This window comes from Meriones unguiculatus, chromosome 5, assembly GCF_030254825.1.
Source record: "Meriones unguiculatus strain TT.TT164.6M chromosome 5, Bangor_MerUng_6.1, whole genome shotgun sequence".
Taxonomy (NCBI): domain Eukaryota; kingdom Metazoa; phylum Chordata; class Mammalia; order Rodentia; family Muridae; genus Meriones; species Meriones unguiculatus.
The window spans coordinates 118745457-118761788 of record NC_083353.1 but is presented as its reverse complement, the minus strand read 5'-3'; the positions used below and the strand labels follow the sequence as shown (position 1 = coordinate 118761788).

General features: G+C 39.6%; 1 protein-coding gene across 1 annotated transcript in view; it reads right to left on the bottom strand.

Annotated features, from left to right (window-relative positions):
- The window catches only part of LOC110564294 (uncharacterized), a 52238-nt gene that overhangs the window by 25185 nt on the left and 10721 nt on the right, over positions 1–16332 (bottom strand). Inside the window, exons 6-7 of the mRNA XM_060383416.1 lie at positions 12104–12239; positions 2236–2529 (exon numbers count right to left, since the gene is read on the bottom strand). Coding sequence (XP_060239399.1) covers positions 2236–2529; positions 12104–12239 — 430 coding nt within the window. The remainder of the gene's footprint in view (positions 1–2235; positions 2530–12103; positions 12240–16332) is intronic.

Below are 16332 nucleotides of genomic sequence, written 5' to 3'. Positions count from 1 at the left end.
GAGAGAAGGAAGGAGGCTAAGATAAAGATGAAAAGTGAACAAATAAATTAATAAATTAATTTTTAAAAAAGAAAGGTTAAAGCAGAAGTACAGAGTTAATAAACAGAAGCCATTTGCAGTAAATACATCCCTCCCTGCCCCGCATTGCCCAAAAGAAACTATTGAGGGCAGACAAGGTGGCATACAAATGTAATACCAGCATTGTTGAGGCTGTTCTGGGAGATGCAGGGGTTCTGGGCCACCCTTGTTACATGTCACAGTCAAGAACTGCCCTGGCTGCTGGAGACACTGGCTCAGAAAACGAAAACAAACCAAAAAGCAAAGAAAAAAAAATATTGATTTTTAAGTCTCAAAAGTTCTGGGTTTTTGCACAGGTAACTTTTTCAAGACAGGTAATAGGGATAACCACATTGTATTACTGAATTTATATTGTTTTACCCTATCTACAAAACCTTTTTTCCTATAAATATTGTTTTTTTTTTTTCCTTTCTTTTTTGGCAGTAGGGCTTGTAGAAAAATGTTTATCATGGTTTTTTTTTTGTTGTTGTTATTGTTTTCTTCAGTGAGTTTAGGACAGATTAAAAATCCTAAACTCTGAAATAAAAAGTTCTTTTTAAAACAGCCTTTAAATCTTCATTTCTTCCCTTCATGACCTCCTATGACCACTTGACAAACCGCAGTACGGCTAGGGCAGTTCTCCCTGTCTAGCGAGTACAGTGCATAGGAGGAGCGCATTCACCTTTATTGCCAGTTTCTCTGGGCCCTTGAGCCCCATTGGGTCTCATTGGATTCTGTGACTCTGAAGAAGGCTCAAAGAATCTTGAGTTTGAATAAGTCACCTCCTGACTGCTCATCTTGGAAGGAAGTTGCCTTGAAATGATATCTAGGTAAAGAAAAAAAAATGTCCAAGTTTAGAACGTTCCATAATTTGATGATGGGCTGGGGAAGAAGTTCAGTAAATTAGTAAGGTACTTGGACTGTGTAAGGAGTGTGGAGAGTGGGCTGGCTTGCACAATATGTAAAACAAGTTTTAACTACTGTCACATCAATGATAATTAGGAGGTATAAAAAAATACTTGAATTTGCAAAGGATTGGCTAGTGACAGAAACATACCAATGCTTGACAAACATGTAAATCAACGATTCACTTTTCAACTATTATTGACCGGTAACAAATAATCAAAATTGCTGAAAAATAAATCTCTTTGCTTTGAAAGCTTATGTAAACGTGATACAAACATGGTTATAAAATGTTCTTGTCTTTGGACCACATTTAAAAGTCTATGCCAGAAACCATCTCCAAAGATACTATCTGAAAGCAGGAAGTTAACATTTCAGATTCCAGGTTTGAAATTAAAATGTAGGTTAAAGCCCAGACACCTGTATACATAATTATAATGGCTAATGATTTCCTGGGCATGCACATCTCACAAAGAATGGTCTTCTGTATGGTATTGCTAGAGGAGTCTATACAAAAGAAAATTTGTCTGCAGGCATAGTGGTACAGCTTTGAGTCCCAGCACTCAGGAATCTGAACCAGGAGTATTTCAAAGGACACACCTCTATAAAGCTAATTTCCAGACAGCCTGAGCTACATAGAGAGACTCTCTCTCAAAAAGTAAAAATAAAAAAGAAAGAAAAAGAAAAAAGGAGTCAGTAGGCATCACAAACCTCCATAAAGTATTTACTCTGATGACAACAATCAATATAGAAATCATTAACTTGTAAAAGTAAAAAAAAAAAAAAACTTATAATTTACCTTGCTTCTTCCATTGAACATTATTTGAAGGGGGCAACCAATAATCAGGTGATATTAAAATATCGTTCATGAACAATATTCATTCTAGTATGTCTAACACATTGTTAACTGATGAAATTATCTAAGCCTGTTTACATTTTCCCTAATTTTGTAAGAAAGGAGTGGCTTCCTATTACAGAATTCTACAAAGTGCATAAGAAGCTATAAACCACTTTAATTAGTGACTAAGTAGTTAAGTCTACTGATCACTCCTTTTATTTCACATACAACAAAATTATAGCCAACTAAGAGAAAATATCTTTTTGAAGCTGAATTTTAATTTTCATAGACAGAATAATGCAATTCTAATACAGTCAATTAAGTGTCTTTCCTATCTATGCCACTGCCATGCATGCCATTTGTAACTAAGTTGCACTTTTCTAGAGTAAATATAATCAGGGGTTAGAGAAATCTGAGTAAATCTGAGTGGCTATTACCTGCACCCCAGCCAGGCGGTGGTACTCGGTGAGGGAACCAATGACGAAGGACAAATTGTTCTTTACAGTCCTGAATCCCCTCACAGACCCCAAATGGTACACAGAAGAGCACTGCTTCCGAATGATACTCCAGCTCTTGAAGTTCTGCCCCTCCTCTTGACCAAAGTGAAAAGAGGAAATTGTATGTTGAGAACTGATACTGACAGATAGGAAACATGAGCTACACATTTCTGCACCTGAAAGGATCCCCATTTTGTATGCCACAGGTTCATGTTTATAATCATAATCTGATGACTGAAAAGAAAAAGAAAAAATATGATTGGAGAAAGCACAGCCCATATCTTTAGCTAAAATGTAATTGTAATTCAAAGAAGCCATTTGATAGAAGAGCTGAGCAATACACCTCTATATAAATATGAGGGTATATAGAACAAATGAGATAAGATTTTCATCCCAAATTTTAATAACTTAAGGAATTTTGTCACATAATATTTAAAGGGAAAAAACTTACTTTCTGTTTTTGAATTGTGCCTATGGAAAGTAAATGTATATTGGGAATGGTTTTAAAACAATCACATTTCATTGTGATTGTTTTTGGAGTACAATGAGCTACATTATGATCCAAATGTAACGTTGACAATGAAAGTTGAGGTCATTCCTTGTTAGGTGAACTCACTGCTGTCATTTCAGTGAGGCAGTGAAATGTGGCCTTCTGCATACTCCACAAGACCTGGTCCAGCTCATCCTTTGAGGGGTTGATGGTTGGTTGGTTGGTTGGTTGGTTGGTTGGTTAGATGCTGGGTTAGGTGGTGGGTTTGGTTTGGTTTGGTGTTTTACTTTTGTTTCATACTGGGTCATGTTGTATAACTAAGAGTAGCCAGAAACTCACTATGTACGCTAGGCTGTACTCAAACTCACTATTTCCTGCCTCATCCCTTCGATGGTGTGTTAGAGATATACATGACTGCACCAGTTTACACGGTGTGTGTGTGTGTGTGTGTGTGTGTGTGTGTGTAATATGTATGAAGTGTACAGTACAAAGGCTAGATTGTGCCTTTTCACAACAAAACCTAATGACCAACTAGGCATGGTATCACGTGCCTGAATCCCAGGAAGCAGTGGCAGGAGAATACACAGAAGTACAAGGATGGCTTGCTCTACTACATATTGAGCTCCAGCTCTTCGGTATACAGCATCCCTCCTGTCTGACAGTAGATATTAAGAGACAAGTCTAATGGTGCCCCTCATTCTTCTACACATGGCTATCTGCACTATCCCCCTTCACTCTGTGTCATGACAAAGGTGAGGTCTCACCCACATTGACATGTGACCTTGAGATTTAAAGCCTCAAGAAGTCTGAACCCAAATAAGCTTCCTTTGATTATAAATTGCTCAGCCTATTGCTCTGTTGTAGCTACTGAAATTAACCAGCATACACAATGAACTAAGTTCTCTATTTCACCATCTCACACTTGGAGTGGTGGTTAGTGTTATGGAGTTGGCTGGAACAAGAATACTCAGGTGTCAGACTAAGCCTGTGAGGAATTCTCTAGGGTAGATGTCTAGGGATTATCTTTGCTAGGTCAATTTGTGGTGGGAAAGTCCACTCATTGCAGGTGGGCACCAATTTTCTGTTCTGGGGATCCCAGAGTGTATAGACAGAAAGAGTAAGCTCAGCACAAGCTTTCATTTCCTAAGTCACTTTGGTCAATATTTCAGAAGAGAAAAAGACTTAAGACCCTTTTAGTGCAGGTATTTTTTAAGAACACCTCGGAGACAATACGTGAAATAGGACCTGGGAAATCCAGAGAACACTGCTGATGACTGTGGACCTGGAGTTTCACTTCAAACTACCACCAAAACGTTAATGCTTTTGAGAAGTTTTTCTTCTTTCATCCTTATCTCTGGAGAGAGGGTGACATCCTCAAGACACAAAATGAGCAAAAGCCAAGTTCATGTCCATTTATTTGAATGCGGTTTGTCTCCTCTTGCTCCAGGTCTATGAGCATATATTCTAACTCAGTTTCCTTATTTTCTGCCACAGCAGAATGGACAATGCAACTGTCAAAACAGGACAATAAAGTGAACAGAAACTGATTCCAGAGGGCATGTCAGCTTTAGAAAGAGGCAGCATCATACCAAGAACTCAAACTGCAAATAAAGCAGCAGCTCAAGTTTTGTCTTCGGTTTTTCACAAAGCTCTGAGTTTCTGGATAAGAAAAATGTTTTTAAGTGAAGACAACTACATTATTAGAAGGTAAAGTGTGGTCAGGTGGAATTGGTTGACATTCACACTATGGGTCTTTGACCAAAGTGCAGTACAAAACAAAAACGAGAACTGTGTCATAGGCTAATAAAACAGAAAGGTAACTTGACTTTTTTTTTTATTGAATTTTATCTTCTAATTTTACATTTGTGCAAAAACAAACACATACACATGAAATGTACCTTGGCCTCCCTGGTTACCTTGGTGCAAAGACCAGTTTTATTTGGGAAGCCACATGGTGTACACACTCACTTTGGATGAGGCAAACTGCCCGGAAGCTGTGTACATAGGTGTAGTCACACTTTCAAACCCTCAGCTCTCAGCAGGGCCTTTATCATTTTGTATCTGCAACCCACCCTTCCTGCCCAGGCAGAGGAAGCAGGCAAGGAGTGGCTAACAGCCAGTGAAATAGGTTGGTGATCTGAATCCCATCATTGGGAGGGGCTGCCAGTTTGGGCAAACATCCCCACCTCTTAGTACCTAGTATTTAGTAAGGTAAAACTTCCACAACAGTGAACTTCACAGCTTTTAAAGAAAACCAACAATCAATAAATGGGATCTCGTGAAACTGAAAAGTTACTGTAAAGCAAAGGACACAGTCAACAGAGGAAACCAACAGCCTAAAGCCTGGGAAGAGATCTTCACCAACCCTACATCTGATGGAGGGATAAAAATCCAGAATATATAAAGAACGCAAGACAAACCAATAATCCAATTAAAGACAACACCAACAAACCAATAATCCAATTAAAAATGGGGTACATAACTAAACAGAATTCTCAACAGAGGAATATTGAATGGCAGAGAAAGACTTTTAAAAAGGCTCAACATCCTTAGTCATCAGGAAAATGTAAATCAAAAAGACTATGCTGTGATCCTGATCTGAGCATGGACATCTTAGAGGACAGTAAGGATTATGGAAATTAACACCACAGAGAAGTTAGAAAGGGACATGCACAGTTAATATTTCCAGGACTTTTAATCTAAGGACTCTTATTATGGTTTGTTTTCATTTTAACTCATCACAAATTAGCATCAGCTGATGTTGGAACTAGAGTTAGCCAGCTTCCATCAAGGTATGAGAACCAGCTGTTCTCTGGAATAATTAAAGGGTTTTTGGTACCATATTGGGACTGCAATGGGACCCAGCCTTGTGCACTGAGCAACCACAGGGCTGTCAAGTTCCCCTGTGAGAGACAACCAACATAGGACTCAGTACTCCAAGTGTAGAGACACCAGCCTCAAGCAAAATCAACTACTGGGTTCTCAACTCTGTCTTGGAAATCAGCTGTTGTTACTCTTTTGAAATGGGAAGAACTAATAAATTCTTGTGTGTTTGTGAGTGTATATTAGGTCAGGATGTGTGGGTGATTAGTCCCCTCATTTATGTGGTCTCAAGAACCCTAATACAATCTATACACATACTCAGTCAGGACTCTTTTGTTCAATAGGAGATTCAGATTGGTTGTCTTGAAGAACAGCCTATAACTCTGGGCAAATGTGATTCAGAGAACAATTGTCCCTCTCTTTCTATTTAGATTGATGGTTAAGCAAAAGGAATATTAGTGTCATGCTTTATGTTTCACATTCATCAAGGCATGTCATTTGCTTACAAATAGCCACTTCAATAAAGACCGCTGAAATTAATAAGCACTATCTTTGACAAGAGGAAACTCATGAACAGAAATTACACATGAATGTATTGAGAAGAATCACACATATCTGAGCAGCAATGGGGTTTTACAAAGTATCCTACATCTGCGCTGGGATTTTTCTTTGATTGCCTGTGGTCTCTGAAATTGTCATTACCAACCATCATGGGGTACCTCCAGTCAGCTACAGCTGTTAGTACTGGGCCTGCAGAAGTTTCAGTCTGTCCAGAGTTGGTCTTGACTAGGGAAAGGATTCATGAGCTATCTCTCCTGGGAAACTATTCACTATTTACAAACGCTGGGGAAGGGGTCATTATTGTCCTCCAATTTTTGGATGTCACCATAGCCTAAGGTGGAAGCACAGGCCACTCAAATTAGTATGTCCCCAGCAGCAGTGTGGCACACAAACACCCACACAGTCTCAGGAGTTAGCGCAGACCACTGACATCTGCATGGTCTTTGGTAGAAACTCAGGCCACTGTCACCGGCACAGACCACAGATGCAGGAGGACCATGAACCCAGACATGGCCCTTGGCAACAGCCAAGACATGGACACCACCATGGCCCAAGCTGGTTGTGCAGGTTCCTCATATCTGCTTGTTTCTTGCCACCATCTTGTCTCTAGTTCCACCTCTCTCCACAGTGCACAAGAGGCTCAGCTTCTCTTTCTCTCTCTATTCCCCAAGGAATACTCTGCCATTCTCATCTCTCCATCACATGATCACTCATCATAGTGGCACGCACTACCCAGAGGCCATGGGGACTAGGGTGGGCACTTGGGTGTGTCTCTTCTGACTGCACCTGTTTGGGGATTTCTGTGTGTGCAAATGTGTATGTACCTATATGTTTAAGTTTTCTTTGAAAATTTTTCTACTGTTTGTTTTGTCCTACTTTATTATTTTTTGTTTTATTTATATTACTATTATTAAATGCCGTTTTTATCCTAAAAAGAAAGAGAAAAAAAAGAGTAGATTTGCGAGGGTGAAGGAAGTGGAGAGGATCTGGAAGAGAAATGGTGGGCAAAGCATAATAAGATTGTATTGTATTAAAATCTATTTTTAAGGAAAAATGTATTCAGAATAAAATAAAACTTCTCTGAAAGCTAAAGTCTGTTTTACACATACAGTACATTGATGAGTAAGATGATGTAAGCCATTGGAAACATGGTAAATGTACCTTGTGAAATGAAATTGCACTTAACACAAAGATTCTCATATCAGAGTTCTAGATGTTTACTAAAAAGAATTAAATATATTTTCACTTAGTAACTTACACACAAATATATATGACAACTTTATTCGTAATTGTTAAAACTTACAAAAACACAGTATATCCATGTGTGAATAGAAAAATCAATGTTTTATTTGTGTAATACAAAACTGCCTTTTAACAAAAAGTTTGAACCCCTGATCTGTGAACAAACCATGAGTCAGCTAAAATGATGATGATGATGATCAGAGAAAAATGGAACCAAATACAAATCTATGCATAGTATGTCACACTATCAATGAGGCCAAACTAAGTTACAGTACAAGACAGTATATGCCTGCTTGCCTGGGGCCAGGTGGAGAGGACAAGGGGCAAAAAAGGAACTTTGGGAAATAACAAAATTCTCCTGGTAGAGTTTGATGGCTCTCTTAGTTAAGATTTCTATTGCTCTGTTAAAACACCATGACCAAAGCAACTATGGAAAGAAAGGAATTATTTTTGCTAATATCTCTACATCACTGTCCATTACTGAAGGAAGCTGGGACAGGCACTAAAACCTGGTGCTGATTCAGAGGCCATGGAGGAGTGCATCTTTCTGGAATCTCCTCATTGCTTTGCTAAGCCTGCTCTCTTATTTAACTCTCAGCCCAAGGGTAGTAACACCTATGATGGGCTTGGCTCTCACAATCAATTGCTTATTAAGAAAATGCCCTTAGGCTTGCCTACAGCCACAACATACAGAGGCATTTTCCTAATAGACATTCCCTATTATTACACAACTCTAGCTAGCTTCAAGTTGACATAAAATACTCTGCACATAGTTGAGCAAGTGTCCATGTTGTATGGTGGAGCATCTTTTCAATATATGCCCAAAAGTGGTATAGCTGTGTCTTAAGATAGAGCTATTTCCAATTTTCTGAGAAAGTGTTAGATTGATTTTCAGAGAGGTTATACAAGTTTGCACTTCCACCAGCAATGAAGGAGGGTTCCCCTTTCTCCACATACTCTCCAGCAAGTGTTGTCACTTGAGTTTGACCTTAGCCGTTCTGACCAGTTGAAGGAGTCTGGTAATTGGAATTCTGCCTCCTGGCCTTGGCAGATGCGGATCTTATCTAAAGCTCAGTTTCTCAGAGACTGGCCTTGGCAACCTCTGGGAGACTGACCCTGGCAACTTTTCCTGTGGGGTGTTCTGAGCCTGAGAACTAGATAATAGACTCCGTGCAGCCCTGGGAACCAGATAGTAAACTTTGTGTAACCTTGAGTAAATTATCGGATGCCTTACCAAGTGACGCAGATGAGTTGTTACTATGAGAAAATTTCCCTGTAACCCTTTGCTTTATAAGTGTTGTCTGTAGGTTCAGAAACTGAGGCTTTGATCAGAAACCTGTCTTGGCCTCCATTCTTCCTGTCTCTGTCCCTCCCTTCCCCACTCTCACTCTCTCTTTCAGGTACATCCTGCTCAACTAGCCCACAGGACGGGTCAAGCAGTATAAGATAGAAAGATAGAGTCATTTTTATTTGCATTTCTCTAATGGCTACAGACAATGAGCATTCATTTAAGTACCTCTCACTCAATATTCTTTTGTTGAGAATTTTCGGCTTAGCTCTGTACTCCCTTTTTTAATTGGGTTATTTGATTTGTTGGTGTTTAATTTCGTAAGTTGTTTGTATAATTTAGATATCACCCCTCTCTCTGATGTAGGGTTAGTAAAGATCTTTTCCCAATCTTTTGGCTGCCATTTTGTTGTATTGACAGTGTCCTTTGGCTTACAGAAGCTTCTCAATTTCATGAGATCCCACTTATTAACTGTTAAACTCAAAGCCTGTGCTGTTGGTGTTCTGTTTAGGAACTTGTATCCTCTGACAATGAGTTCCAGAGTTTTTCCCACTTTCACTTTTTTTCTTTATTAATTACACTTTATTCACTTTGTATCCCCCCCCCCTGTGGTTCCCTCCCTCCTCTCATCCCAATTTCTCCCTTCCTCCACCCTCTGCATGCATGCCCTTCCCCAAGTCCACTGATAGGGGAGGACTTCTTTTCCTTCCTTCTGATCCTAGTCAATTAGGTCTCATCAGGAGTGGCTGCATTGTCTTCTTCTGTGGCCTGGTAATGCTGCTTCCCCCTCAGGGGGAGGTAATTAAAGAAAAGGGAATCAGTTCATGTCAGAGACAGTCCCTGTTCATATTACAATGGAACCCACTTGGATACTGAACTACCATGGGCTACATCTGTGCAGGGGTCTTAGGTTATCTCCATGCATAGACCTTGGTTGGAATAGCAATCTCAGGAAAGACCCCTGTGCTCAGATTTTTTGGTTCTGTTGCTCTCCTTGTGGAGTTCCTGTCCTCTCCAGATCTTACTGTTTCCCACTTCTTTCCTAAGATTCCCTGCACTCTGCCCAAAGGTTGCCCATAAGTCTCAGCACTTTCAGAGACTCTGGTTTTATGGCAAGATCTTTGATTAACTTAGACATGAATTTTGTGCAGGATGATAAGTATAGGTCTATTTGCATTTTCTACATGCAAGAACCTTTGCTCAACTATGTTCAAAACAGCTTTATTCATAAGAGCAAGAAACTGGAAACAATCTACATGTCCCTCAACCAAAGGAATGGATTCAGAAATTGTGGTACATTTACACAATGGAATACTACTCAGCTAATTATAACAAAGAAAACATGAAATTTGCAGGAAAATGGATGAGATTAGAAAAGATCATCCTAAGTAGGGTAACCAACACCCAGAAAGATACACACAGTATCTTTTTGTGGCTATTTATGGATATTAGATCCATAGTACAGGATAATCACACTACAATCCACAGACCTGAAGAAACTAACAAGGAGGGCCCAAGGGAGAATGCTGGAATGTCACTCAGAAGGGGAAACTGAATAGACAGAAGAAGTGGACAAAGTGACAGAACTGGGCAGGAGATGGATTTGGGAGGGAAACAAGACTGGGGATCAGATGTGGGGAGAACGGGGTGGGAGGTGAGAGGGCTGGGAACAAGAAGGGAAACTGAAGAGGGAGCGTGCTTTGTCAAGCTGGAGGCTTTCTACAAGTAGGCTCCTGTGAGGATACGGTTGTGACTCTAGGTGAGACTCCGAACAGGGAGCGGGGGAGGACATAAAGGCTGAAGTGACCACCTCTTAGCCAGGCAAGACTAGTGGAAGAAACCAAACAAAAACAGGGAGAGAACAAAACCCACCATCAAAACCTGTGATCCAAAAATCACCCTGCCTACAAGAAGTGCAGGGGTAATGAAGGAACAAAGATTGAGAGATAGTCCAAACAATAATTGGTCCAACCTGAGACCCACCAGCCCCTGACACTTATAATGATACTCTGCAATGCTTTCAGACACGAACCTAACTTGACTGTCATCTGAGACGCTCCAGCCAGCAGTGGATGGAGACAGATGCTGGGACTTGCAGCCAAGCATGAGGAAGAACTCTGGAGACTTGTAGAAGTATTGGGGAAAGATGGAAAAACCTGAAGGGAACAGTAACCTCATAAGAAGACCAGCAGAGACAACAAACTCAGTCCCATGGGGGCTTTCAGAGCCAAAGACTAAGCATCGACTAAGGAGCTTGCAATATCTGGACATAGGCCCTCTGCACATATGTAGCCAACAGGCAGATTGGTCTTCATATGGGGCGGTGGGGGGCTGTTTCTAACATGGACTCTATTACCTACTTTTGGATTGCTTCCCCCGATCAGCACTACCTTGCCTGGCCTCAGGGAATGAAAATATGCTTAGTCCTAATGTAAATGGAAATATCGACAATGGCATGATCCAGAAAACTGACATATATGAATACAGATTACATATTAGAAGATATTTTTACATCAATACTAGATTTCTTCAGTTTTATTGTTTCAGTATGATATTGTGAAAGAAATTACTTGTCCTAGAAAATATTTATGGGCAGTTTAGTATTTTGATTATCATCATCATCATCATTATTATACTTCATGACACAGAGTCCCACACCATAGCCCACAATGGTCATAAACTTACTATGTAGCCTAGACTGCCTTCAAATTAATGCTCCTATAAGATTGTAAGTGTAGGCCACCACATACAGGTGACCTCAATGAATATTACTGTATCTATGGGCTTTCAGTTTATCATCAATTGGGTCAGAGGGGGGGTTGGGAGAGAGTGAGAACATGTAAGGACTATGGAAAGGTTGTATGGGTTCATTGAACTAGCAACTGGCAACTATTCAAGTCTGGAACTGTAATTTACAGAAAGTAAGTACTTTTTAAAGATAAATTCTACCTGCATAAAAGAAAGAAAGAAAGAAAGAAAGAAAGGAAAAAGAAAGACAAGCAAGCAGTAACAAACCAAGTAACAAACAAACAGAAACTCACAACTGCATGCTAGTTCTTAATTGTGATGTCAGCTCAATGGGATAAAGAAATGGTTTGTCCAAGTGATGATGAAGTATGTCTGCTATTAGTAGGCTTCTGTCATTCAGGAAACAGAGAGTGATTCCTGAGGGCTTGGAGCAAAGGCATACATTCTCCAGACACAAGCTGCTCTGTTCACCAGGACAAAAGTTGGCTTCTGCTCTGTGAAGTCAGATTTCAGAACATTTTTTCCCTTTCCAGTGCATCACTCTGTTTTCACAGCAGACTGAGTTCTGTAAATAAAAGACTCAGTTGCTAAGTAGTTAGAATTCAACACAGAAAACAAACATGGGCACGTTCCATTTCTTTACCTTTCCTTCATACTCCACCCTGAAATTTATCCAGTCTCTTTTGACATACACAGCCGTGTTTTCTTCCACAGTCAGCGCCTTCTATACCTGTGGAACTTAGGTGTGCACATTCTCCTGTGACATGTAGTGAAGGCATTTTTACCAAATCTCTATAAAACAAAAAACATAATGGACAGTGATTTACATGTGAAGCAAACACTGATGCACACCATAATTTTTAAATTAAAGTTTATTGAGCAAAATATACAGAATATGGAGTTAATCATAAGTAAATCACTAAAAGCTTTTCTTTATTTTTTTCTAAACTCAAAAAAGTCTTGGGCCAGTGACATGGGTCAGTGGGGTAAGGCCATTGGCACCAAAACAGACAACCTGAGTTCAGACCCCAGATGCCACAGAATAGGAGAGAAGTGACTCCTTCAATTGGCTTCTAACCTCATACGTCCTGGGACATGTGCACACACACGTGCATACATTCACACAAAAATAAATACATGTGATAAAAGTGAACAGTAGAAATGGACTCTTGGTCATTTGTAGATAAACTCCCTATCTACACCACATTGTTAATTTTAATCTTCAAGTAAAATAAATTTTCAGTATTGTAAGAGCTACTTTTAATCTATACTTTCCTATGGTACATTTTACAATAAATACAAATAAAAAGAAGTAATAAATGGGTGGCACACAGGGCGTGGTCTTCTATTCCTCTGTTTTAGAGAGAAAGCTAAGGATTGAATAAAGTCACTAGGAGAAGCAGACACACTGCTTTTGTTGATTTCCTCTTTCCTCCTCCTCCTCAGAGCTAATGAGGCTTGACTGAAACATGGTGATTAACTAAATTCCCTGTAGTCAACACATCTGCAGTCTCTGTAGGATGGTGCATTAATACCATAACTACCTTTCTGTGGAAAAAAGTTACAATCTTAATTAAAAAAATAAATCATTAGGACAGTTGATGCATGTCTATAAACTCAGAGTTTGGATGGCTCAATGACAAGTAATATAAATCAGGACAGAATAGGCTATGGAGCAAGACCTGAATTAAATATTAACTATAGTGAAAAGTGTTTTCAAAATATTATGAACAGGATAGAAGCAGATTCCTACCAAAAGTGGGATTTTAGTAGAACTGAGACTCCAAAAGGATCTGCAGAGCATGGCAGCCAGTCTTTCTTCTAATAGGCAGGGCAAGATGAATAATTGATCTTTGGAAAATGATCATACAAATCCTAAGTAATATATGCAGACAGATGATGCACAACTATAGTTTGAGCATTTGGGAGGCAGATGCAGGAGAATCAGGAGTTCAAGGCTGGCTTGGGTAACACAATGAGATTGAACCAGACTAACCTAATGAGAATCTGTGCCAAAGAAGATGAAACAGGGAATGAAATCTACAGAACTCCCAAGGTTGAGATGTCAAAGGATAAATCTTCAATAAAGATCACCTTTCTTGAGCTGTGGGCTTAAGCCAGGGAGAAATAGAGTATTTAGATTTACCATTGGAACAGAAAAGAAAGATAAATGTAACTAAGTGGGCCATGATGCATGGACAGTACATGTAAGATACAGTAGAAATGAGTGCACATATAAGCTAGTCCTGAGATATGATTATGGGTACAATGAATGAAACATGTGTGTTGAACACGTGCAAAGAGGAAAAGGATCCAGCAGAAGACAATGTTCACAGGTGCCCATGAAGCACATAGTCTGCATCATGAGCTCTTAACTTTACCTCTGTGGTGATTTCTGCCTACACCTCAAAACAGGAAATACATGTTAGACTCAAAGCTGCTCACTTAGGTTCATTAGAAGCTGGCATCATAACCACTGGACAAGCTTCTGTACCATTCCACTGGAGGAAAGGCTTGTGGTGGCCACAAAAGCCTTCTGGCCACCAGCCTTCTTGACTGAAACCTCAGGTCAGGCCCTAGCAAGGCTAGCAACCATTGTCAGTTTTGTGTAGGTCTGTCAAGGTCTACAAAGATCTCTTAACCTGGATGTAGGCATCCTCTCAGCCCCTGGCATCTCACTCTCATTGTTACCACCTACCATTTCACTCTGTATGTTGCTGTAGGCTACAGATAGTTCCATCAACTCTGTGGCCAGTCATGGTGGAAAACAGAAGCAATCCTAGGGCCTGTGAGGTAAAGATGGACCCAGTCTGAAGTACTCCAGGAACAAACAGCAAAGCTTATGGATAAGCGGATGACCAGAGGTCAGTGGAAGAACACATCCAACAAAAATCAGGATATTATGGCTTCACCAGCAACTCCAAAAAGATAGAAATAATCCCTTGTATCCTCTCTGACCACCATAAACTAAAGCTGGACCTCAACAACAATAGAAATAGCAAAATGCCTACACATGGAAAGTGAACAACTTGCTACTCAATGACCACTGGGTTAGGGAAGAAATAAAGAAAGAAATTAAATACTTCCTAGAATTCAATGAAAATGAAGGCAGAACATAACCTAACACATGGGACAAAATGAAAGCTGTGCTAAGAGGAAAATTCAGAGCACTCAGTGCTTTCAAGAAGAAATTTGAAATATCTCATACAAGCAACTTAATGGCTCACCTGAAAACCCTAGGGGAAAAAAAGAAGCAGACACACCCAAGAAGAGTAGATAACTGGAAATAATCAAACCCAGGGCTGAGATCAATAAAATAGAAACAAATAAAACAATTCAAAGAATCAATGAAATCAAGAGCTGGTTCTTTGAGAAAATCAACAAGCTAGACAAATCCTTAGCCAAACTAACTAAAAGGCAGAGAAACTATCCAAACCAGCAAAATCAGAAACAGAAAGGGGAACATGACAATAGACGCTGAGGAAATCGAAACAATCTTACTACAAAAGCCTATATGCCACAAAACTTGAAAATCTAACTGAAATGGACAATTTTCTTGTATAGTCTAGATATCAAAATTAAATCAAGATCAGGTAGAAAGATTGAATAGTCCTGTATCTCCCAAGGAAATAGAAGCAGTCATCAAAAGTCTCCCTTCTTAAAAAAAAAAAAAAAAGAATTGAGATGGTGTTTTGATGGGAATTGCATTGAATCTGTAGATTGCTTTTGGCAGTATGGCCATTTTCACAATGTTAATCCTACCAATCCATGAGCACGGGAGATCTTTCCATCTTCTGATATCTTCTTCAATTTCTTTCTTCAGAGACTTGAAGTTTTTCTCAAACAGGTCTTTCACTTGCTTGGTTAGGGTCACACCAAGGTACTTTATGTTATTAGTGGCTATTGTGAAGGGTGTTGTTTCCCTAATTTCTTTCTCAGCCTTTTTGTCTTTAGTATATAGGAGGGCTTCTGATTTTTTTGAGTTGATTTTGTATCCTGCCACTTTGCTGAAGGTGTTTATCAGCTGAAGGAGTTCTCTGGTTGAATTTTTGGGGTCGCTCATGTATACTATCATATCATCTGCAAATAGTGACACTTTGACCTCTTCCTTTCCGATTTGTATCCCCTTGATCTCCTTATCAATAAATGGGACCTCATGAAACTGAAAAGTTTCTGTAAAGCAAAGGATACCGTCATCAAAACAAAACGACTGCCTACAGATTGGGAAAGAATCTTCACTAACCCTTTATCTGACAGAGGACTAATATCCAGTATATACAAAGAACTAAAGAAGCTGAAAAGCAGCAAACCAAGTAATCCAATTAAAAAATGGGGAACAGAGCTAAACAGAGAATTCTCGACAGAGGAATATCGAATGGCAGAAAAACACTTAAAGAAATGCTCATCCTCATTAGCCATCAGGGAAATGCAAATCAAAACGACCCTGAGATATCACCTTACACCCATCAGAATGGCCAAGATGAAAAACTCAAGCGATAACACATGCTGGAGAGGTTGTGGAGAAAGGGGAACCCTCCTCCACTGCTGGTGGGAATGTAAACTGGTACAACCACTCTGGAAAGCTATCTGGCGCTTTCTAAGACAAATAGGAATAGTGCTTCCTCCAGACCCAGCTATACCACTGCTAGGTATATACCCAAAGTTTGTTCAAGTACACAAAAAGGACACTTGCTCAACCATGTTTATAGCAGCTCTATTTGTAATAGCCAGAACCTGGAAACAACCCAGATGTCCATCAACGGTGGAATGGGTACAGAAATTGTGGTATTTTTATACAATGGAATACTACTCAGCAATCAAAAAGGAGGAAATCATGAAATTTGCAGGCAAATGGTGGGATCTAGAAAAGATCATTCTGAGTGAA